Raw genomic sequence first — 23,742 nt, forward strand, 5'->3', positions numbered from 1 at the left:
CACACTCACACATGCACGGTGATGCACGCCCATACACAATACACACCCATGGGGAGGAGGCGGAGGTGGAGGGGACGCATGCTGCAGTGCACGTGATTGTGTGAGTGTGGCCTCGAATCCTGAGTCAGTCGGTCGCGCGACTCAGGCCCGGATTGGCCGTCGGGAGGACCGGGACTATTCCCGGTGGCCTGCCTCCTTAGTGGCCTGCCTGTCTCTCAAAAAAAAAAAAAAAAAAAAAGATTTTTTTTTTTTTCATCAGGTCAGGCCAGCCAGCCACAGCCAGCGCAGCGCTTAAGTGCTGCAGCAAAAAAAAAAATCTCCTAAATTGCTGTAACTTAACTGTAAAGGCCCCCCAAAGCCTTCCAAAGGCCCCCAAAAAATTTCGCCGCGCGCGGAAACAGAGTGGCCTGACTGGGCGTATAACTCCCGGTCAGTTTTGGAGTCCCACTCCGGCCCTGGCGCGACTCGCAAGCAGCAAGCTTGCTGGCTGCGTTGCAGGCACTCGTCACCGATGATGAACGCACCGTGATGGTGCAAGATATGTCGCGAACGTCCCAATCTGGCGGATAAAAGCAGCGCAGCACAGGGCACCAACCTTGGGGAGGGCACCAAACGGCGAGAAGAAAAAAGAAACGGCGAAAAACGGCGGAATTTAGGCGCTACAACATTGAAACGCACCGGACGCCCCCCCCCCCCCCCCCCCCCAGGGAGGCACTGGACCTTTTATTTGCCATTTATTTTGTGCGCACCAAGTAACATCTCCAGGTGCTCTTCTGAGAACTAGACCAAAAAAGTTGCACATAATATAAAAAAGACTGTCTGGAAAAAAGCTAATTTGGATGGGTGTGTTTCGCCTTTCGCCACATAGTTGTTAGCCTACCTGCAAACTGAGGTAGGCCACTCTGCTTCAAGTTCACTTCATCTCCTAGCCTGTGATCATTAGCTTAGTCCTAAAAGAACATTCTTTTGGTGAGTGAGAGAGTGAGACATACAGTCAGTGTTCATTTCGTCGACTAAAACTATGACGAAAAATGTTCGTCGACTACCTTTTTTTCACTGACGAAGACTAAATAAAAACGAAATAAAAACTAACCTATGATGACTGAAACTAAATATATTGACAATTTTGTCAACAAATAAAAACTAGACTAAAATGTTTGTGAGGGACTAGTGTAGAAGAGATCCAGTAGAACTAAAAGACAAGTCATTTTATGTTTGGTTGCGCTTGTAGATCTGCTATTTTCAGCATGCAACCAAGAGTAAAATCAGCCATTACGACGCCATCAAGGCACCGCCAACATACAGTTTAGTCGACTAAATCAACTGTAGATTTAGTCGACTGTAATCTTATGATATTTAGTCGACGAAACTAGACAAAAACTAAAACATATCAGATGACTAAAACATGACTAAAAACTAAATGGAATTTGATTCAAAAGACTATGACTAAAACTGAACAAAAAAAATCTGTCAAAATCAACACTGCATACAGTCATGTCGTCTCATCTCGGTTTGTTCATTGACAGCGTGCAGTCAAGTTACTATAGAGTAGCCCGACACTGCACGTGTTACAGCCGAATGTATACTTTGTCGAACGAATGGGGTCGTGCGCCGAAAATGGCAGATCTACAACCTCACAATGCGTTGGGAGGTTGTAGATCTGCTATTTTCGACCCGCGGGCCCGCTGTACGGCGAGGTAGAACTCGAGCTTAAAGGACTGGGGAGCTGTTCTCACGTTATTGCATTATCGCGAATATATCGTCAATGGGCGATTATTGGGCCGACGATGGCCGATAGGAATATTTTGGCATACCGTCCAACCTTAGTGAGGACAACGTAATCTCGCACATTTAAGAACAAGTACAGGGTCAACATTTACAAGGCACAAAGGAAAGAAAAAAAGAGAAGAAAGAGAAAAGACACCTTATATTTGTTTAGTCTTTCAACAGAAATCTGAACGGGTTGGTTTCACGTATTCAGTCCATTTAGACCAAATCCAAAAGAATTTGTCTTCTTGATTTTTGATTGAGAAAGACAGTTTTTCATTCTATAGATCTCATGAACTATCTCAATCCACTCCTGTGGTTGCATCCACTTCCTAGTAATGGCCTTCTTGCATGCCACCAGAAGGATCAGAATCAGTTTCTTATCATTGCTGTCCAGAGAGTCATATGGGAGGTTACCCAAATATAGAGCATAAAACTGGAAGAGGATGCTGATTCCAAAAACAGCCTCAAGGTGTTCGTGAATTTCCTTCCAATATGAATTCAGGGCTGGGCATTCCCAGAAGACATGGAAGTGATTTGCTACATTCTGACCACATGATCTCCAACAGTTAACCCCTGTCTCTCTGTATCTTTTTTGCAGAGGTGTTATGAAGTATCTTATATGGTTGTTTTATTGTAAAAAAAACGAATGTTAGATTTAGGCTTGACTAAATACTTATACCCAAAATATGGCAATAAATGGTAAGAATTGCATTTATAAAATGGTTCTCCTAAAATGTTGATGTCCTCAGAAGTATAGTAATACAATTGTGTGTGCATGTGTGTGCCTGCGTGTGTGAGTGTGTGTGTGTGTGTGTGTGTGTGTGTGTGTGTGTGTGTGTGTGTGTGTGTGTGTGTGTGTGTGTGTGTGTGTGTGTGTGTGTGTGTGTGTGTGTGTGTGTGTGTGTGTGTGTGTGTGTGTGTGTGTGTGTGTGTGTGTGTGTGTGTGTGTGTGTGTGTGCGCGCGCGTGTGTGTGTGTGTGTGTATATACCATAGACGGCGAAGACGTCTTTGATCTCCTTCTCGATGACTCTCAGCGCCACCTCGATGCCGTAGGTGTTGGCCATGGTATGCACCTCGTTGGAGTACAGTCTGTTGATGTCCAGGATCTGCGGGAAAATAACAACATAATTATAATAACACATGATGCTCACACTAGAGAGCAAACACATGGCAGCCACATGCCCTATTCTGGGCACGTCATTAGTCATTACAGGCGAAGAATTCTGCCGATCTACAAGCTCAAAATGCGTAGCGAGCTAGCAGATCGGCTATTTTCGCAAAGATATTTGGTGTAGCATTGTGACACGCTGTGGGCTTGCCGATTGGCAATAGCCAAAGTATAAATAGGGCTAAAGCGGTTAAACATTATTTTGAAGCTGTATTAACCCATTAAAACCGGTGCCATTTTCGATTTGAACCACTTTAACTATTATTCCATACTTTGGCTATTCAAAAATAGCAGATATACAAGCTCATAGTGCGTCACTTCGTGGCGCGCTATGAGCTTGTAGATTTTTTAGATTTTAGAATTTTTGACAAATCTTTGAATATATGATTTGTTTTTACTCAAATCTTTGCTTCTGGGGGTCCCTGGAACTAAATATTTTTTGAGGTGGGGGTCCACGGCCAAATACATACATCATTTTGGGGGTCCTTGACATGTCCATGACTTGTTTTGGGAACCACTGACATAGCAACATATAGAAGACAATTTTAGAACCCATTAAGACCTGGAACACATCTGTGTCACTTTAGATTTCTTTGGCTATTAAAAAATAGCAGATATACAAGCTCATAGCGCGGCACCGAGTGCCGCGCTATGAGCTTGTAGATCTGCTATTTTTGAAAAATCTATTTTTTATTTAAAACATTTTTTTTTTTAAAGAGCTGGTGCCATGTTTTTGCACTTTTTCTGTTTTTCATGTGTCTATGAGGTTGATAGAACTTCATAAAGCCCCCCGGTGGTGTTTTTATGGTGTTTTATGTCTTCTCTGACTATTTGGAGTTTCTTCCTGGAGGCTGAAACCTTGAGGGTCAAACGTGCCAATAGAGAAACAGCGCTTTAGTGACATCACAAAGCCATACCCTCCCCCTCATTATCATAACACAACAGGTGTGGGCATGAGGAGGAGCAGGGACTAGGACAGGTGGGTGGTGCTAAGGTGGTGGAGGAGGTGCTAAGGTGAGAACCAGGTATACTTAATGAACTGGAGGCGTGTCCACATAAAAACATAATTTTAACCATTTCTGTACACTTTTTTTTTGTTGAAAAAAATCCTTACATAATAATAATACCTTATGATCAGGTTTTAGGGTTGAAAAATATCATGGCACCCCATCTTTAAGAATCGCCTCAGGTCTTAACACATTGAATGCCAATCGCGTAGATCTACGCGAACCTATTTAAAGCCGCAGCGTGCCAATCGCGTAGATCTACGCGAACCGCCGGTTCGCGTTGATTTCACCCCAGGTGCACTTTCGGATTTTTTTTTTATCCATTTCCGGTTCCGGTTTGACGACCGGAAACAGAATTATTTGGGATCCGGTTTTGCCGATCGCGTCGGCCCTCGTTCTAATGACGAAACTGAAACTCAATTCTCTTCCTGTAGTTTTTTCTCCTCGCATATCACTGTTTAACGTGAACCGCTCTAACTACAACCATGGAGCTTTAACAAGGTCTATGGCGACGTGAAAAAAACAAAAAAACAACAGTAACACGTTGGCACTGGTGAGTACATTATGAGATTAACGTCTGGCATGGAATGTGTTAATGTTTTTAACGCATTTTGCTGGGGGACCCCCCCTGGAACTCCTCAAGGACCGCCCACGCGGTGAAAACGTACGTCGCAGTGCTTGAACAGCTCGTGCATGTTGATGCCCTCGGTGTTGAGGAGGGTCTCCTTGGCCCCCGTCTTGGTGGTGGTCTCGCTCAGCAGGCAGCGCGTGATCCCCTTGGTCTCCACGATGACGGCGTTCTGGGCCAGCGACGACATCACCGAGGTCAGGTCAAAGTGTATCTTGCTCACCGGGAGGACCAGACTCACCTAGGAACAGCGAGACACAGAGATGGTGGAATAAAACCAGTGTTGATTTTAACAGCACATTTTGATTTAGTTTCAGTTTTGATTGATTGAAATTGTTATTAGGCAAAAGAATGTAAAACATCACAGTTACATTTATTACAGTTCAATTCCCGCATATCTGAGTAAATACCTCCAAAAGGTTAGCGACACCCACAGTCACAATACCAGAGGGAGCGTTAACAACAATTTGGTACCACCCACCCATAAATCAAACATGGGCAAATTCTCCTTCTACAGCACTGCCACCCAGGATTGGAATAGTCTAACTCCATCCCTCAAAAAATGCAGTTCGCTGGGCTCATTTAAAAGAGCCTTAAAAAATCACCTTTCAGGAGGCCAAAGGTGGAGGTAGTACCATTTTCCCGTTAGACAGCAGACCCCCCCCCCCCTGTTCTTGTACATATTTTTTTCCCCTCTTTTTTATTTTTTTTTGTTGTACATAGTGTTATATATTGTTTTTGGCTGTTTATTTTGTAATGATATTTGAACTGTGGTGCCACTATATATGCCTATGAATTAAATACCAAGGCCCTCATTGGAAACAAGTCCGCAAGGACTTTTATGAACGGACCTGTTAGACAAAGTATTTTAAATGTAACTGTGCTGTTTTACATTTTTTGCCTAATAAAATATTCAATCAATCAATCAATAATACTTTTGTCTAAAAGGTCCTTGCGGACTTGTTTCTGTTGGGGTCCTTGAATTAATTTCATAGACATATAGTAGCAAACAAACAGTTCAAATATCAACATAATAATACAGGGAAAAAATACAAAAATAAAAAATAAATACAAAAAATACAAAAAAATATATATATACAAAAAAAAGGGGAGGGGGGTCGTCTGTCTACCGGGAAACTAAACTAGTCATAGTCTTTTGAATAAAATTCCATTTATTTTTTGTTATATTTTAAGGCTACAACACTGATGATACGTCCCAGGTGCATCCATGTGATGTTTTTCGTTATAGTTATTCTATTTATAGTGGCTCATAGGAATTTATAGACTACGTGACAACCAGGAATAGATTGGTGACCACCGGAGAGTCGGGTGACAGCCGGAATATAGACGGCAACCGGGAGCAGTTTGGGTTGGCGCCCCAGTCTGTGTCTTCCGTGAGGAAGAAGCCCAACAAATCCACGGTGAGGCCTTTGGGAGGACCATTCAAGTAAGACGCAAGGGAGCCTGCAGTACCACCACGGGTCATGGTGGTCATTGCAGTACCATCACGGGCCAAGACACCATCACACCAGAATGAAATGTTTGGAGCAGGGGAGTCTGGTGCAACGCTCAGGTCCTGGACCTGGTGAGACGAAGGAGGAGCCCGGCCAGGAGTCAACCCACAGAGCCTAGTCCCTCCACGTGCCAGAGCCTCCCCGAGTCCCGGCAGAGTATTTCCGGAGAAGCGGACTGAGTGGCCCTGTCTTGCCCTATAGGACTGACCGTGGGTAGCTACTGGGACGTAAGTCGAGGCTTGATCAACCTTGGCTGGGTCACCTGGGGGAGGGTGTATGTTGCGAGACCCGAAACATCCTATGACCCCAGGCTACAACACTGATGATACGTCCCAGGTGCATCCATGTGATGTTTTTCGTTATAACCATCTGAAATGTTTTAGTTTTTGTCTAGTTTTAGTCAAATAAATATCATAAGATTATAGTCGACTAAATCTATAGTTGATTTAGTCGACTATAATGTATTTTGGCGGTGCCTTGATGGCGCCGTAATGACTGATTTTACACTTAGTTGCATGCTGAAAATAGCCGATCTACGTCGGCTATTTTCAGAGCGCAACACCCGAGCTCAACTAAACATAAAATGACTCTACTGGATCTCTTCTCCACTCGTCCCTCACTAATATTTTAGTCTAGTTTTAGTCATCATAGCTTAGTTTTTATTTAGTTTTCGTCAGTGACGGCCAGTGACGACATCACCGAGGTCAGGTCAAAGCGAACCTTGCTCACCGGGAGGACCAGACTCACCTAGAATAGCGAGACGCAGAGAGGTGGAATATAAAGCACAGGTTCTCAGTATCGATTTTAGATGCCATCCAACATGCGCAGAGTGACTCTTGGGTGAGACGGTTAAAAGTCGGACCCGAGTGACGCTACTCTTGGGTGAGACGGTTAAAAGTCGCTCCCGAGTGACGCTACTCTTGGGTGAGACGGTTAAAAGTCGGACCAGAGTGACGTGACTCTTGGGTTAAAACACACAGTTAAAACGGACCAGAGTGACGTGACTCTTGGGTTAAAACACGCAGTTAAAACGGACCAGAGTGACGTGACTCCTGGGTTAAAACACACAGTTAAAACGGACCAGAGTGACGTGACTCCTGGGTTAAAACACACAGTTAAAACGGACCAGAGTGACGTGACTCCTGGGTTAAAACACACAGTTAAAACGGACCAGAGTGACGTGACTCCTGGGTTAAAACACACGGTTAAAACGGACCAGAGTGACGTGACTCCTGGGTTAAAACACACGGTTAAAACGGACCAGAGTGACGTGACTCCTGGGTGACAGAACAGACCTGACACCACAGTCCATGCTGGCTGTCGTAGGAGTAGCTCTCTATGGAGGGATGAGACAACAGCACAGCGTTCACTCTCATGTCATCCATAGCATCTCCTTCTGCCTCCATCTTCTCCTCCTCACCTCCTGCAGGCACAATTGTTACATAATCACCTGATTGCAATTATTTATGATAATCGCAATTATTTTTTGCATAATTGTTCAAACTTTTTATTTTTTAATCAAAAAAAAATCTACAAGTTCACAACACGTCGCATGCCCTCGCGTAGCTGAGATCAACAAGCTCGGCTATTTTTGACAAAGAGTTGGAGTAAAAAAAAATTAGCGCACAAGTGCAGTTGCAACTTATGTCTGTTTAGAGCAGTGGTTCTCACAGTGGGATCCGGGGACCCCCAGGGGTCCTTGGAGGGGTTCCAGGGGGTCCCCAGCACGTCACTTTGTGCATCTGTTATTTTTTTTTTAATTCTGAGAAATATCCAAAATGTTTGGAAACTTTTGAAGTATCTCACTTAAAAAAAAAAAACATAAATCATCTCTTTAGAGGGTCAAGTTAAATGTCATGAGGGTCATACTGTACCTCCTACAGCAGCCTGTGACAGGTTGGCTTCAGCGCTGTTCTCCTCTCCCTCTGCTCCCTCCTCCCCCTCTCCCTCCTGGACGGCCGCCTCCTCCCCTTCATCTCCCCCCTCCTCCTCCTCGCTCTCATAGTCCACCTAGAGAGAGAGAGAGAGAGAGAGAGAGGTAGAGGTAGAGGTAGAGGGAGAGGAGAGGAGAGAGAAGGAGAGAGACAGAGAGCGAAAATTAGCACTCGAGCTATATACACTGTAAGCAAAACATCTGGTTCGTCCAATGTATTTGTGATGTCCATATCAAAACAAAAAAAAAGGACTGTGTGTGTGTGTGTGTGTGTGTGTGTGCGTGCGTGTGTGTGCCATCTCTGCATGTGCATTGTGGGTACAATTGAGAAACTAGCTGTGATATTTGGCGGCTTAGGAAGTGTCCATAAGACGTGTGCGCGAGGACTCCAAATTGTCGGGACTGGCTAAAAGAAGGTCAAAACATTTGGATGCAATCCTGCTCCGTCTACAATACAATGCACTGCTTTTCAGTTCATCATTCAAGTTTGAGCCAATAAAAAATACGTGATTATTATGCGATTAATCGTGCGATTAACTACACAAATCATGCGCAGCACTAGTCATGACATTTAGTCAAATATTGTTGTGTCTGCCACTGTCAACTATATCCATAACTGGTAGCCTGCTTGTGTCTAGCCTATACAGACACATTGTGATCATGATCTTGGTATTGCCGATACGTTTGGATTTTGACACGATTTAATTAAAATCCAAATAAAGAAGTTAAAATGTGTGTGTGTGTGTGTGTGTGTGTGTGTGAGTGAGTGAGTGAGTGAGTGAGTGAGTGAGTGAGTGAGTGAGTGAGTGACCGAGCGTGCGTGCGTGTGTGTGTGTGTGTTCATGTGTGCACCTCCTCCTCCTGTTTCTTTTTTCGCTTGGCGTCAGAAGCGTCCGCGTCTCCCTCGTCTCCTTCATCGTCCACCACCTCCTTCTCCGCGCCACCCTCTCCATCAGCCACCTCCTAATGGACAGTGGTGGAAAAATTACTCCATTTATTTACTCAAGTAAAAGCATCAATACTGCAATGCAGAAATACTCTGTTACAAGTAAAAGTCCGGAATAAAAATTTTACTTGAGTAAAATACCAATACAATTGTATTGGTATCAAAATGTACTTAAATTACCGAAAGTAGAAAGTGCTCAATATGCAGAATGTCCCATTTCACAAGTTTTCAAATGTATAACATTCTTTGGAAAATAGCAGATCTACAAGCTCACAGCGCATCGCATCGCGACGCGTTGTGAGCTTGTAGATCGGCTATTTTCAAATGGCTGAAATATATATAGGCCTGAAGTGGTTACTGTATCTTCTGTAATAATAACAACAAATTACGAAGTAACTAGTAATTAAAGTTTTCAAATAATTGTTTTTCAAGAAGGTTAGAACAGAAGGGCCCCCCTCTGTGCCCCAACAGTTTCATTGTGGCCATGAGATCTATTTAGCCACTGCCCTTTCATCTTTTTATAGAGCCCTAATTCAAATAATGCAAAGAGAATAAGTCAATAGTTTAATATGTATAATTATGAAAAAAGTGTAATGCACATCAAACAATAATAAAAACATTTACAATTAACATACTGATGATTGCACTTTATTTTATATGGCAATGGTTGAAATTTCAGTTCCTTAGTTTATTTATTTCTTCTCAGTTCTCCATCTTTTGGAAATGTCTAGTGAAACGACGTTTGGTTTGTCCGCAAGTGTCTTTCCAAGTTCTCTTTCTTCACCATCACTGTGCAGTTCTTACAGTAGAATAATGATAAGCTCTATCCAGTTCCCTGTATGGTACACAAAGAACAATCTCGCATATGGCTGAGATTTCAGTTCCTTTTCTCAGTTCTGACTGCTTGGAAAGGTCTAGTCAAATGATTTATTGTTCGTCAGATATGGTCTTTCCAAGTTCCCTTTCTTCACTCACTGCATAGTTCATTTCCCCATCAAAAATAATGTGTTGTATACAATGGCTTTTGTCTCATGAAGTCTGTTCCCAAATTCACTCAACTGATGTCTTGTCTCATTAGATGTTGTTGAAAAATAGTAGTATCTTAATAAACAGGTAACACACCTGTACCATTGATATGCTGCCAGGGTCAATCCTGTTTTAATTCACACTGGTTTCCGTTAACCCATTAAGGCCTGAGGTTCCGACTCTACAAAATGGCTTCTAAATCCTAACAGTTTTCTGAAAAAACGTATGTTGCTATGTCAGTGGTTTTCAAACTTTTTCATGTCAAGGACCCCAAAATGTATATGTATTTGGCCGTGGACCCCCATCTCAAAATATTTTGTTCCGGGGACCACCCAAGCAAAGATTTGAGTTATAAATGTTCGCTTTAAAAATATGCATATTCAAAGATTTGCACACATTTTCTAGATGTTTCAAAAATAGCAGATCTACAAGCTCATAGCGCGACACAGAGTGCCGCGCTTAATGGGTTAATAAACAGGTAACACACCTGTACCTTTGATATGCTGCCAGGGTCAATCCTGTGTTAATTCACACTGGTTTCCGTTCGATGTTGATAAGAAAGTGTTAGACCATGCGTAGGTGGTATGGTGTAATGCATGGGTTCCCAAACTTTTCAGCCCGCAACCCCAAAATAATGCGGCCATTGACTCGCGACCCCACCTAACCTGGAGGTAATTTATGCACATAAACGTGCACGTTCGGTGCGCATTTGTAATGTATTAAAATGGTAAAATGTACAAGCTCATAGTGCGGCACTCGGTGCCGCACTATGAGCTTGTATATCTGCTATTTTTTTTAACACATTGGGTGCCAGAGGTTTATTAAAATATTATACGTTGAGTGCCTGCATTTCTTCCATCCACTTGCGTTATACGTTTCGTGCTGCAGAAGCCCCGACGCGGAAGTGCATGTAAACAAAGCGTGCGTGCGAGACGGCGGAGGGTCCCGACTAACGCCTGGAACAATAATATTTCCAACGCGATCCTCCATTGCAGCGTGATCGCCGATCGGAAACGGCTCGTTTCCACCACATTAAAAAGAAATGGAGATATTAAGCTTTTAGTCAAGGAGATAACATTGAAAACGCCGACCGGAAGGATTTTTGACATGGAGCCTCATCCAGCCTCTTCTTCTCAGAAACTCCTTGGGTGATGTCAAAGTTTCGTTTTAGCGCCCCACGTGGGCCACTCGTATAAAAATAGAATTGGGTCAACGGTCCGGACCGTTTTCGGCACTTCTCGTTTGGACCCTCAAAAACGGTCCGGACCGTTTTTGGCATTCAATGTGTTAAAAGCCAAAGAAATCTAAAAATGACACAGATTATTTCCTGGTCTAAATGGGTTAAAATGTAATGATGACATAACGATTAAAATAATAACACACACACACACACACACACACACACACATACCGCCTCAGCCGAACCCTCTCCATCGCGGTCCTTGTCTCCGGGCGTGGCCTTCCTCGTCTCCACGGCGATGGAAGCCAGCTTGGCGCTACGCTTCTTAATGGCTTCTAGAAGCAGATGGAAAAACCTGGAAAGGCATGGGGATTAAAGCAAAAATAAAACCTCACTCTCTCTAAAATCTCACTCTGTGTATATGGCCTATAGTCCTATAGAGCACCGAAGTCTGACGTAATTTACGCATCCTACCTGGGTCGCGTTTCCCCCCCCCCCGTTCTGAATTCCCATAGACGTGTTTAATATCGCGTCAAATTAGCCTGGTTCCTTCCAGACGAATCTGCCTTTGCAAAATTGCATCGCACTTTAGCCCTCGGCAGATTAGGTCTGGCCCCCCTCAATAGAGATTTCATTTAATTTCTGGGCTTATCACCTTATTTGGAGCAAATGACATACAATGCAGGAGACTCATTTTCAGTTTTTCACAACAAAGATGGACGCCGCCATAGCATCGGTAGTTAAACGCGTTAGAAAATATTTATTTTCTAAAAGACGAACAAACAATTGCCCTTAAAGCTTTTGTTGGAGAGAAAGATGTGTTAAGAATAGTTTCATCTGGTTACCAGACTAGATACGAGTGGAGCTAGCTTTCGCTGTTTACTATTTCAGCACCGGCGCTTGTGTGTGACGTAGCAGGAAGCACTGCTCTGATTGGTTTTAGGTCTAACCAATGGAGTCCGTTTGGATCTTTTTGTAACGGCCCCTTGGAAAAAAATCGATCGTTGATAGGGACCAGACTAATATCCACGCAGTGTGTCGTGTCGTGTGATATTGTCTGGTCATGCGAGGCTAGCGTCAAATAAGAACTGTGTTCCAAAAATAAACAAATGACCCCGGGGGGTTGACTCTTATGGATATGAAGCATCAACTGACGGTGAGAAAACGATAATGTTACTTCCGCCGAATGAGTTAAATTTTCGCCAGAAACAGACTGTATCAAATATGAGTGACTGACTATCATAAACCATACAGAGTCACCGCCCTGACAATATCGCCGTGACAGTTTGTTTATTTTTGGACCACAATTCTTATATGAGACTTTATATATGTATAATATATAGATGATTCTAAGATGACCCAATGTTATTCTCCATAGAGAAATTACTTTACGACCCAGGGGATAAACGAGTGACGTCAGGACTTCTGTACTCTATTATGCAATTTGTGAAACACTTTGAAAGGAGCCCCCCACACCAGAGCCTTATAAGAGAGTTATGACACTAGCGTTGACTCCCATCGTAAGAATGGAATGTGGAAGTGCTCTCTCTATCTCAATGAGATAGTTCCAAGCCCCCAGAACTACGGTAGAACAGTGAAGCGGCCAAGCCTGGTGGTCAAACCTGAGAATGCACTTAAAATGCTTCTGCCCGTGCATCTCCAGTTTGAGCGCATGCTCACGACGCATCACGACCCATGGAACCAATGGAATGGATCCATATTGGTTCCATGGAACCAATATTTCTTACTTCCGGGTGCTTCAAAACGCCACTGAGCACTTTAATAGAAATGAATAGCTGGGGGCGGGGCAATCCGCCCTCTAGATATATTATAACTCTATGGATAGTTCCAATGTTTGGAACTATAAGCCCATAGCAGCCGGCTTGGCGGCGAGATCAAAGACAGACAGACAGACCAGACAGACCAGACAGACCTGTTCTCCATGTAGCGGAGGATCTTGTGCGGCGTCAGCAGCTTATCGTCGCTGTACCGTTCGGGAGGCAGGAAGTTGAAGGTGATCTTGAACAGTCGGGACTTGTTGTAGCCTTCCAGCTGCAACCTCTCCGAGATCTCTACCTTCTGTAGAACCTACAGCACACACACACACACACACACACACGTTTGTATTACTATACATGTGAGGACTATTTTATGACAGCAGTTTTAAGAACTAATCGCAATTATTTGAGGTAATCACAATTATTTTTGCATAATCGTAATAATCGTTGACATTTTGTCACACATTTTCAAATATTAAAAAAGCAGAAATAGCAGATCTACAAGCTTACAACGCGGCACGACGCGTTGTAAGCATGTAGATCTGCCATTTCCTTTTACATGCATAAAAATATTAAATATGTCAATAATTTCTTTGAATATTTCAGCTATTTGTCATATCTGCCCTGTGCAATTTTTTAATACGAAGCCTGAAAGGCTTCATAATGTCCAATGCCAAACACACAATCGTTAATCACAATTATTTGAGTTGACAATTAATGGTCAACTTAAAGGTAGGGTAAGTGATATTTTTTGGTTAAAACAAAAAGTATTTTGTTAAAAGGTTAAAATAGTAATCATTGCTATAGAGTGTTTGTTCAGTAACAGATGTCTCCCTGTCTCTCCAGCTCTTTAATAAACAGAAAATACATTTTCCGGTAGGTGTCAAAATCTCAGCCAATCAGGAGAAAGTACCATTTTTAAGCTTAATTTGTATAGTGTTCCAGTTCCAATTTTGCCTGCTCATTTCTTAGTGTCATCACTTCCAATTTCACTTGTTTAATCTGTATCCTGATTGAGTTCTCTGTCCTGGTTGGATAAAGTTGGAAATTAAACTGAAACTGAAACAAAAATGCATTTTCTGTTTTATAAAGAGCTGGAGAGACAAGGAGACTCCTTTTACTGAACAAACACTCTATAGCAATGAGTACTATCAGAATATAGAGCTATTTAACACTTATTTTAACCAAAGCAAATCACTTACCCTACCTTTAAATGTGTAATCGTGACAGCCCTAGCAATATGACAACGTAATTCACATTAGAGTTTACAGTTTACAGGCATTTAGCAGACGCTCTTAATCCAGAGCGATTTACAGTAAGCAAGGACACAAGATAATACATCATAATACATCAAATGCATAAAAATAGTAATCTAATACTAAAGTAATCCATAAGTTAACCAATAATCTAATAATAACTAATACATACGTAAACCAATAACCTATCATCAGCCTACATTGAAACTATACACACTATATAGTGTGTATAGGATGCCAGGTCAAACAATCGCTCCATGGACTTACATACATGCACACACACACACACACATGAAACATATACAAACACATGCTGGGTGCTCCACAAGTGTGGAGAGGACATTGCTTTCTTTTAAAGTCTCTTTTACATTTTTAGAATGTCTTATCTTTTATAGAATTGAAGTACTTAGGTGTTTTAATTGTGGTGTTTATTTATGTATTGTCTTGTTGAATGTATGCATTGACCTGAGCAAAACAATTTTCCCTTGTGGATAATAAAGACATCTAATCTAATGACCTGGCATCTGTCTACATAACATGCTTAATGACATTTTAGCCGTTGCATAATCCTGCAAGGTCGTCAAGGCTGGGGCAAGTGCTACGGGCAGAGGTGGAGTCTGAAGAGGCGAGTCTTCAGATTACGGCGGAAGATTGGTGAGTCTGCGGTTCTAATTGCAATGGGGAGTTCATTCCACAGTTTGGGAGCCAGAAGGGAGAGGAGTCTTATTGTGTTCGTTTGCAAATAGAGTGGGCAGTGGGCTTAATTGATTCAGTGCTGTGTTTTGTAGTACAACACACACGTGGTAGAGGCTAGAGCAGCTGCTTGTGGCTGCTATTGTACCCATGGAACGCAAAACACGGAAAGAACACAACAAAAAGAGAATGACCAGATTAGGAAAGGACACCGAGCCGACTGTATTCAGTCGAGCCGACTGAATACAACCTACATTTTGACCACGGCAGCTGCTGTTTTAAAACCTCAAGTTTCATCGGTTAGTAACCCATTAAGACCGGGAACGCATCTGTGTCATTTTTACATTTCTTTGGCTATTCAAAAATAGCAGATCTACAAGCTCATAGCGCGGCACCGAGTGCCGCGCTATGAGCTTGTAGATCTGCTATTTAAAAAAAAAATCGTTTAACATTTTTGTGCAAATCTTTGAAGATATATTTTTCAAAGCGAACATTTGTAACTCAAATCTTTGCTTCTGGGGATTCTACAAATGTCTTCTAAATCCTAACAGTTTTTTTGAAAAAACGTATGTTGCTATATTTCAGTGGTTCTCAAACTTTTTCATGTCAAGGACCCCCAAAATTATATATATTTGGCCGCGGACGCCATCTGAAAATATTTTGTTCCGGGGACCCACAGATGCAAAGATTTGAGTTAAAGATGTTCGCTTGAAAAAATATAAATTATATATATTCAAAGACTTGCACAAAATGTTCACGATTTTTCAAAAAGAATCAGATCTACAAGCTCATAGCACCGAGTGCCGCGCTATGAGCTTGTATATCTGCTATTTTTGAACAGCCAAAGAAATCTAAAAATAACAAATATGCGTTCCCGATCTTAATGGGTTAAAAGGAACAACCAGTCATTGTCCACAAAGTAGACTCAATGAAGGTCGGACAAAATGGTGACCTACTGCATAGAACCCCAGTCACTATAGAAATGAGACAATGCCACGGTGACTCACTTTATGGGTTTGAAAATACAAAAGAGGTTGAGCTGAAACATAAACGCTGAATAATGGGGGGAAAAGGAGTGAAAAACATGATCAAGTATCACTGCTTTTATCGGAAGAAAAGTGTGACCTGAAGTGGTCACAGTCAGAAAATGAGACCAAAGTCGGTAAAAAAACGGTTTGGACTGGTCGGACCATGAAGTTCTGACCTGTTTTGGATTTAAAAAAATATATTTTTTAAGCCATTAAGACCTGAGGTCGATTCCGCGATTCCTTGTAATAATGGTTATAGCTCAAATCTAAAATGACACAGTTCCAGGATAGAATGGGTGAAATTAAATGGTTATATGGGTGATTGATTGAAGCTTAGTGCCTTACCTCTGCCAGACAGACCCTGGTGAGTTTCTTGCGCAGTGTCTTGACTCTCTTCAAGGCCTTCCTGGTGCCCAGAACTGGAACGCTCATCATGGGAGTCTTGATTTTGGAGCTGGCTATCATCAGGATCTCTCTGAGTCTGACAGACAGACAGACAGACAGACAGACAGACAGACAGACAGACAGACAGACAGACAGACAGACAGACAGACAGGGGGGGGGGAGAGCAGGTTTAAAACAGTGGTTCTCAAAATGTTTCATGTCAAGGACCCCCAAAATGATACGTATTTGGCTGCAGACCCCCTTCCCCTTCCTCATCTAAAAAATATTGTGTGCCACGGATTTTTCAAAAAGAGCAGATCTACAAGCTCATAGCACGGCCGCGCTATGAGCTTGTATATCTGCTATTTTTGAATAGCCAAAGTATGAAATAATGGTTAAAGTGGTTAAAATAATTGTGACGCTATATCAACTAATTTTGCTGGGGATCCCCCCCTAATGGTTTAAAACACTTAAACCCTCTAAGGCTTCAACGTTTTTCAGGCCAAGGACCCCTTAGCTGACAGAGAGATGAAGCAGGGACCCCCACTACATATTGTATAAAACGGTGTTGCACTGCCAGAATAAAAATAAATAAAAAAACTTTTCTGTTACTGCATCGTCTATTTCTCGCTTCAAATGTTTTCAAAAACATTCTTGAGCACAACGTTTAGTTTAATGACATGGTGTGTTTGTTTACATGGCTGTCATGTTGGATTACAGCATAAAATCAAGCAGCGCAGGTTGATATGAGCAGGTGTTCTGAACCTTTGATTAGACAGGTTGATATGAGCAGGTGCTCTGAGCCTTTGATTAGACAGGTTGATATGAGCAGGTGCTCTGAACCTTTGATTAGACAGGTTGATATGAGCAGGTGCTCTGAGCCTTTGATTAGACAGGTTGATATGAGCAGGTGCTCTGAGCCTTTGATTAGACAGGTTGATATGAGCAGGTGCTCTGAACCTTTGATTAGACAGGTTGATATGAGCAGGTGCTCTGAACCTTTGATTAGACAGGTTGATATGAGCAGGTGCTCTGAACCTTTGATTAGACAGGTTGATATGAGCAGGTGCTCTGAACCTCTGATTAGACAGGTTGATATGAGCAGGTGCTCTGAACCTTTGATTAGACAGGTTGATATGAGCAGGTGCTCATAAGTCAGTGTACCTGGGTATTATATATTATACATTAGTATTATTATAATGTATAAGCCAGTGTACCTGGGTATTATATATTATACCTGAGTATAATTATAATGCATACATGGGAAACTGGCGGCCCGGGGACACATGCGGCCCCACCTTCACTTAAAGGAGGAGTTCACCCAAAAAATTACTTATTTTCTATCAATTGCACACCCTATGAAGCCTTGAATCCATGGATTCTTTTTTGTTTTTGTCGCATTCCTAAGCTAATAATTTGATTCCCATCTCCTACCGGTTAATGTATCCGGTAGGAGACACAAAGTAGATTATTTGTGTCTCCTACCGGAAATACACACGGTCATCAAATTATTGTCTTAGGAATGCCACAAAAACAAAAATAAAACCATGAAATCAAGGCTTCATGGGGTGTGTAATTGATAGAAAATAAGTAATTTTTTGGGTGAACTCCTCCTTTAATGCGGCCCGCAGGTTGACATATTATTGATTTCAGCTGTTACAATTCCAAACATGAAAACAACTTCAGTCTATATTAGTAGCTTAAATGACTAGTATTAGAATTCTATTGTCTTTTTTATGTCCAATGTATTTGTAGTTAAGTTCATAAAGTATAACTAAATGCATTTGAAATTAAATAAAAATGTTACTTTTCAGGATTCCAATGAAAAAAATTGCAAAAAACGAATTCAGGATTCCAATTCAAAAATAGCCGATCTACAAGCTCAAAAACGCGTCGCGGTGCGACGCGTTTTTGAGCTTGTAGATCTGCTATCTTTACACTGCTATGTCTCCCTTTTGTGTGACATAGAATGACGAAGTGCGGCATTAAAATAATTGGCCAATAAAAGGCCAATTTACAAAAAAAGGTTAAAGTCTGCCCGGCGACAGTATGATGCAACGTGGCCCTCTGGAGTGAGTGTGGAAATATAGTGGCCCTCTCCATCATCAAAGTTGCATCACCCCTGTCATAATGTATGAGCCAGTGTACCTGGGTATCCCCAGGGTGACGTTCATCTCTCCTCTCCCGGCGAAGTGGAAGGTGTTGAGGGTCATCTGGGTGGAGGGCTCCCCTATGGACTGAGCAGCCAGCAGACCCACCGCCTCGCCCGGGTCACAAAGCGAGCGCTGCCACTTGTACTGCAGCAGCTGACGCAGGCTGTACACAGACACACACACACACACACACACACACACAAACACACGTTTGTGTCACTATACTTGTGAGGACATCACTGGTGTAAAGTAACTAAGTACTGTACTTAACCCATTGATACCTGGAACGCATCTGTGTCACTTTATATGTCTTTGGCTATTCAAAAATAGCAGATATACAAGCTCATATATATACAAGCTCGTAGCGCGGCACTCGTTTTTTTTTTTTTTTCAAAAAACTGTTAGGATTTAGAAGACATTTCTAGAATCTTCTCAGGTCTTAATGGGTTAATAGAGATGGGCAATATAATCGATATGGCAATATATAGCGATATTTTATTTCCAAATACTGTATCGATACTCCAGGCCGTAGTATTACAATACTTTCGGAGAAAATGCATAAAAACCAATGGTAGAAGTCCGGTCGCGACATTCTGCTCCTCTAGATGTCGCTGTACTATAGCTAGTTCCCCTTCCAGTGATTCATCTCAATATATCGCAATATTTATCGCAATATATCGTGATACAATCGTAAAATTACTTAGTACTTTTACTTTACTGGAGTATTTCTAATTGTCTATACTTTTACTTCTACTCCTTCTAATGACGCTGGTATGCAACTAAGTATAAATCATGTTGAACTCTAATTCCAACCGCTAAACCTAACCTCTAAATGTCTAATCCTAACCTGAATCTTTTTCTAAACGTAAAAGTATCTCTAAAAATATTGTATCAATCATAAAACAACCGTTTCTCTGGTGAGGAACAGGAAAATGGTCCTCACAACCGTCTATTTCTCACACACACACACACACACACACACACACACACACACACACACTAACCAGTGGGTGTCCAGGCTGTCTTGGCTCCCCCTGGTGTCTCTTTGGAGGTACTGTTCAGTGATGTGGTGGAAGGTCTCGGAGACGGAACCGAACTCCAGGTCGGGCCTGAGCACAGCCAGGGCGGGTTCCGGACAACGCACACACTTCCTGTTGTACCTGGTTCTGTTGTCTGCCTCCAACGAACGCCAGCGCTCCACCAGCTGTGGAAGTCAAGTCGATTTTATGTATTTATTTTTATTTAGTTGTTACGCTAATTTTGTTTTGTCTGCAGGTAGGCTGCCCTTAGCCTGGTAAAGCCCCTCCCTCCGGAAAATCTCATTTCCATTTGATTTTACGAAGGAGTCTGGCCTAAGGCTTGTCTGGGCGTTTCTAGCCCGTTCACCAAATGGACGAGCCTATTAGCGTCGTCGCTCATCGTTCTGTGATTGACAGTGCAAGTTGGCCAATCAGGTGGCGAGTTCGAGTGAGCCCGAATGGAGCCGAGTGCAGCCGACAAAAATGGAACGAGCCGCCATTGTTTTCTGTGGGCAGTTAAACTTTTTACTTTCGGTTTTAAAATGCTCTCAAACTTCTTTTTTGAGGCACGGAATTTACTTTTAAGATATCGCTTGGATAGAATTTAGTTGTTTAACTTCATATATGTGGTCAATTAATCATGACAGAGCCTATTTAAAGATAAAAATTCAGAGAACCGGCAGGGGCGGGCAGTGACACGCATGTATCCAAATAAGGCAACCTATTTTGGGCATGGCCGTCTCAAAAGTCCCGTTGCGTCACATTAGTCTGGAGGTGGTAAAAATGCACTGCTGATTGGCTGAAGGGGAACAACGATCATCAACACAACATTACGAGCGACGCCCACTGCACTCTGGTTGGTTGGGGAAATGAAACACTTCCTATACCCGGAACACCCGACTCGCTGGTCCAGGCTTTTATTTTCTAGCAAAAATAAAAAATAAAAGCTTGGAGATCGAGGCTAGTCTGCAGGAGACTTGGCTCAGATCTGAACACATTGGATTTGGCGTTAGGGGCCCGTTGCGACTGCATGCCCTTGCTGATGTCGACCCTGTGTAGGGTTCGAACCCACGACCTTCCCCATGAAAAGGCATGCGCTCTAACCGCTACACTAGGGCGGACACTAAATCGTCGAGTAAAATGTCATGATGGTGACAGCTCTATGTGTGTGTGTGTGTGTGTGTGTGTGTGTGTGTGTGTGTGTGTGTGTGTGTGTGTGTGTGTGTGTGTGTGTGTGTGTGTGTGTGTGTGTATGTGTGTGTGTATGTGTGTGTGTGCTTATACCTGGAGAGTGGCAGCTTCCCTGCCAGATTCGGTCAGAGCCCCGCCTCCTTCCGCCTGCTTTAGTCTGGCTAGCTTCTTCTGGGAGAAGTACAGGAAGCCACCTGACGCGCGCACGCACGCACACACACACACACACACACACACACACACACACACACACACACACACACACACTCACGTGTTGATTTTGACAGCAAATTTTCATTTAGTTTTAGTTGTAGTCCTTTGAATAAAATTCCATTTAGTTCTAGTAATGTTTTTAGTCATCTGAAAAGTTTTAGTTTTTGTCTAGTTTTAGTCGACTAAATACCATAAGATTATAGTCGCCTAAATCTACAGTTGATTCAGTCGACTAACATTTATTTTGGCGGTGCCTTGATGCCGTCGTAATGGCTGATTCTACACTTGGTTGCATGCTGAAAATAGCCGATCTACAAGCTCGCGACGCGTTGTGAGCTTGTAGATCGGCTATTTTATGTAGATCTACTATTATAGATCTACTCTTTTAGTTCTACTGGATCTCTTCACTATAGTCCCTCACTAACATTTTAGCTTAGTTTTTATTTGTTGACCAAATTGTCAATATATTTAGTCTTAGTTTTAGTCATCGTAGCTTAGTTTTTATTTCGTCAGTGAAAAAAGGTAGTCGACCAACATTTTTTGTCATAGTTTTAGTCGACGAAATCAACACTGACACACACACACACACACACACACACCTAGATTAGTTCTATAATGACATTCCTAAAATAGATACATTTTTTATTTATTTATTATGATCATTTTAGCTTTTTACCCCTTTTTCTTCCCAATTTAGTCGTTACGCCAATTGATTCCTCCCCGCGCACACACATTGTCCCCCCCCCCCCCCCGGCTTACCTCCCCCGAACACGGGCCAATTGTGTTCATAGATGCTTCTAAAGATTTTTAAAGAGACAATTTAAGGACTTTTAAGACCATTATAATAATACCAAATTGGCCAATTTGTCAAATGTTAGGTAAGAAAGAGGCAAACGTTGTGAAAATAGCCGATCTATTTGTAGTTCCGCTATTTTTACAACAATTATCCGAGGAACCGAGTCAAACTAAATGTAATGCCTACAATCTACAATTCCAAGTGAATGTCAGGGTGGGGGGTCCCCAGTTCAAATATGAGTATTTTGGGTCCTGGTCGCGGCCTGAAAAGTTTGGGGACCCTTGTTCTAATTAACAGCTGCACCCCTTACAGTACAGGTACCTTGGCGTGGGCATGCTGCCGTCTCTCTCTTTGCCTTCCAGCTCTGGATGGCGTCAAAGTGCTGCGTGGCAGCCTGGGAGTCCTGACGCGACAGCACCTGCTCCAACACCTGGGCCTTGGTGATGACCTGACGGACACACACATGATGACCCTTTTACACATCCACCACTCTGATGACCCTGACGGACACACACATGATGATGACACCTGGTAGTTGCTCTCTATGAAAGGGTTGGGGTAGTTACCTGGTAGTTGCTCTCTATGAAAGGGTTGGGGTAGTTACCTGGTAGTTGCTCTCTATGAAAGGGTTAGGGTAGTTACCTGGTAGTTGCTCTCTATGAAAGGGTTAGGGTAGTTACCTGGTAGTTGCTCTCTATGAAAGGGTTAGGGTAGTTACCTGGTAGTTGCTCTCTATGAAAGGGTTAGGGTAGTTACCTGGTAGTTGCTCTCTATGAAAGGGTTAGGGTAGTTACCTGGTAGTTGCTCTCTATGAAAGGGTTAGGGTAGTTACCTGGTAGTTGCTCTCTATGAAAGGGTTAGGGTAGTTACCTGGTAGTTGCTCTCTATGAAAGGGTTAGGGTAGTTACCTGGTAGTTGCTCTCTATGAAAGGGTTAGGGTAGTTACCTGGTAGTTGCTCTCTATGAAAGGGTTAGGGTAGTTACCTGGTAGTTGCTCTCTATGAAGGGGAACTGCCTGGCCTGGAGGAACCCGGTTTTGGGGACGTCCAAGCCGTCCTCACCATAGAGGAACTGCACCACAGAACCATCGCTGTCCCTCACCGTCAAATCGTACTGCACCACCAGGCCCTCCAAGTGCTTTATCACACACCTACAACCCAGCACAATGAAGGAGTCAGCGCTTTATCACACACCTACAGTGGTGGGAAGAGTACTCATTACAGTCATTTAGCAGACGCTTTTATCCAAAGCGACTTACAATAAGTGCATTCAACATAGGCAGGCAAGAAAACCACTAATCACCAGAAGCTTTAAGTGCATTCTCTTCTAAAACAAGCAACTAAGAGTATACCTAGCGCTAAGGTAAAAGTGCAATATATCAGCTACTGTACCTACTTTCTTAAACAGATGAGACAAATAGGAAAGTCAAATGAGCAAGAGCTAAAACAAATGTGTATCGAATAAACAAGATCCAATTTTTCTTTACTTGAGTAGAAGTATCAATACTGCAATGTAGAAGTACTCGGTTAAAAGTAAAAGTCCGGAATTAAAAATGTACTTGAGCAAGTACAAAAGTATTGGTAGCAAAATGTACTTAAAGTAGCAAAAGTAGAAAGTACTCATTATGCAGAATGACCCATTTCACATGTTCAAAATGTATACCGGTAATGTATAATGTGCATCGCGACGCATTATCCCCAGGACTTTTTTTGTGTTATCCTTTTAGCCTTAATGTCTTACTATACCACATGCTGTTTACATTTCTGACTAATAAAGTATTCAATCAATGAAAAAAGAAAAATTAACAAAAAACAAGCACTGTGATTACCTGAGTAACCACTTTATTATTAGCTTGTAGATCTGCTATTTTTTTTTTATCGTGAAAATGTGTGCAAATCTTTTAACACATTGGCTGCCAAAAACGCAGATCTGCGTTCTATTTTTAATAAATACGTGGGCTGCCAAGAACGCAGATCTGCGTTCTATTTAAAAAAAATAAAAATAAAAATAAAGTTTTTTTTTTTTTTTTTTTTTGACCCAAAGACCAAGGAGATATGA

At 42.3% G+C, this 23,742-nt stretch overlaps 1 protein-coding gene across 3 annotated transcripts in view; it reads right to left on the reverse strand.

The window, feature by feature from the left end:
• polr1a (RNA polymerase I subunit A) overlaps positions 1-23,742 on the reverse strand; it is a 445,779-nt gene that overhangs the window by 369,871 nt on the left and 52,166 nt on the right. For all 3 annotated transcript variants that reach the window (XR_013932195.1, XR_013932196.1, XM_080415292.1), the window contains exons 24-36: positions 22,669-22,834; positions 22,006-22,132; positions 20,769-20,869; positions 19,470-19,669; positions 18,461-18,628; positions 16,274-16,409; positions 13,107-13,261; positions 11,405-11,528; positions 8,874-8,984; positions 7,963-8,098; positions 7,384-7,511; positions 4,615-4,815; positions 2,760-2,877 (exon numbers count right to left, since the gene is read on the reverse strand). Coding sequence is in view for 1 of the 3 variants with exons in the window: in XM_080415292.1 (XP_080271418.1) it covers positions 2,760-2,877; positions 4,615-4,815; positions 7,384-7,511; positions 7,963-8,098; positions 8,874-8,984; positions 11,405-11,528; positions 13,107-13,261; positions 16,274-16,409; positions 18,461-18,628; positions 19,470-19,669; positions 20,769-20,869; positions 22,006-22,132; positions 22,669-22,834 (1,871 nt within the window). In the remaining 2 variants the exon portion in view is untranslated. The remainder of the gene's footprint in view (positions 1-2,759; positions 2,878-4,614; positions 4,816-7,383; positions 7,512-7,962; positions 8,099-8,873; positions 8,985-11,404; positions 11,529-13,106; positions 13,262-16,273; positions 16,410-18,460; positions 18,629-19,469; positions 19,670-20,768; positions 20,870-22,005; positions 22,133-22,668; positions 22,835-23,742) is intronic.

This window comes from Gymnoscopelus braueri, assembly GCF_963280865.1.
Source record: "Gymnoscopelus braueri genome assembly, chromosome: 20".
Taxonomy (NCBI): Eukaryota; Metazoa; Chordata; class Actinopteri; order Myctophiformes; family Myctophidae; genus Gymnoscopelus; species Gymnoscopelus braueri.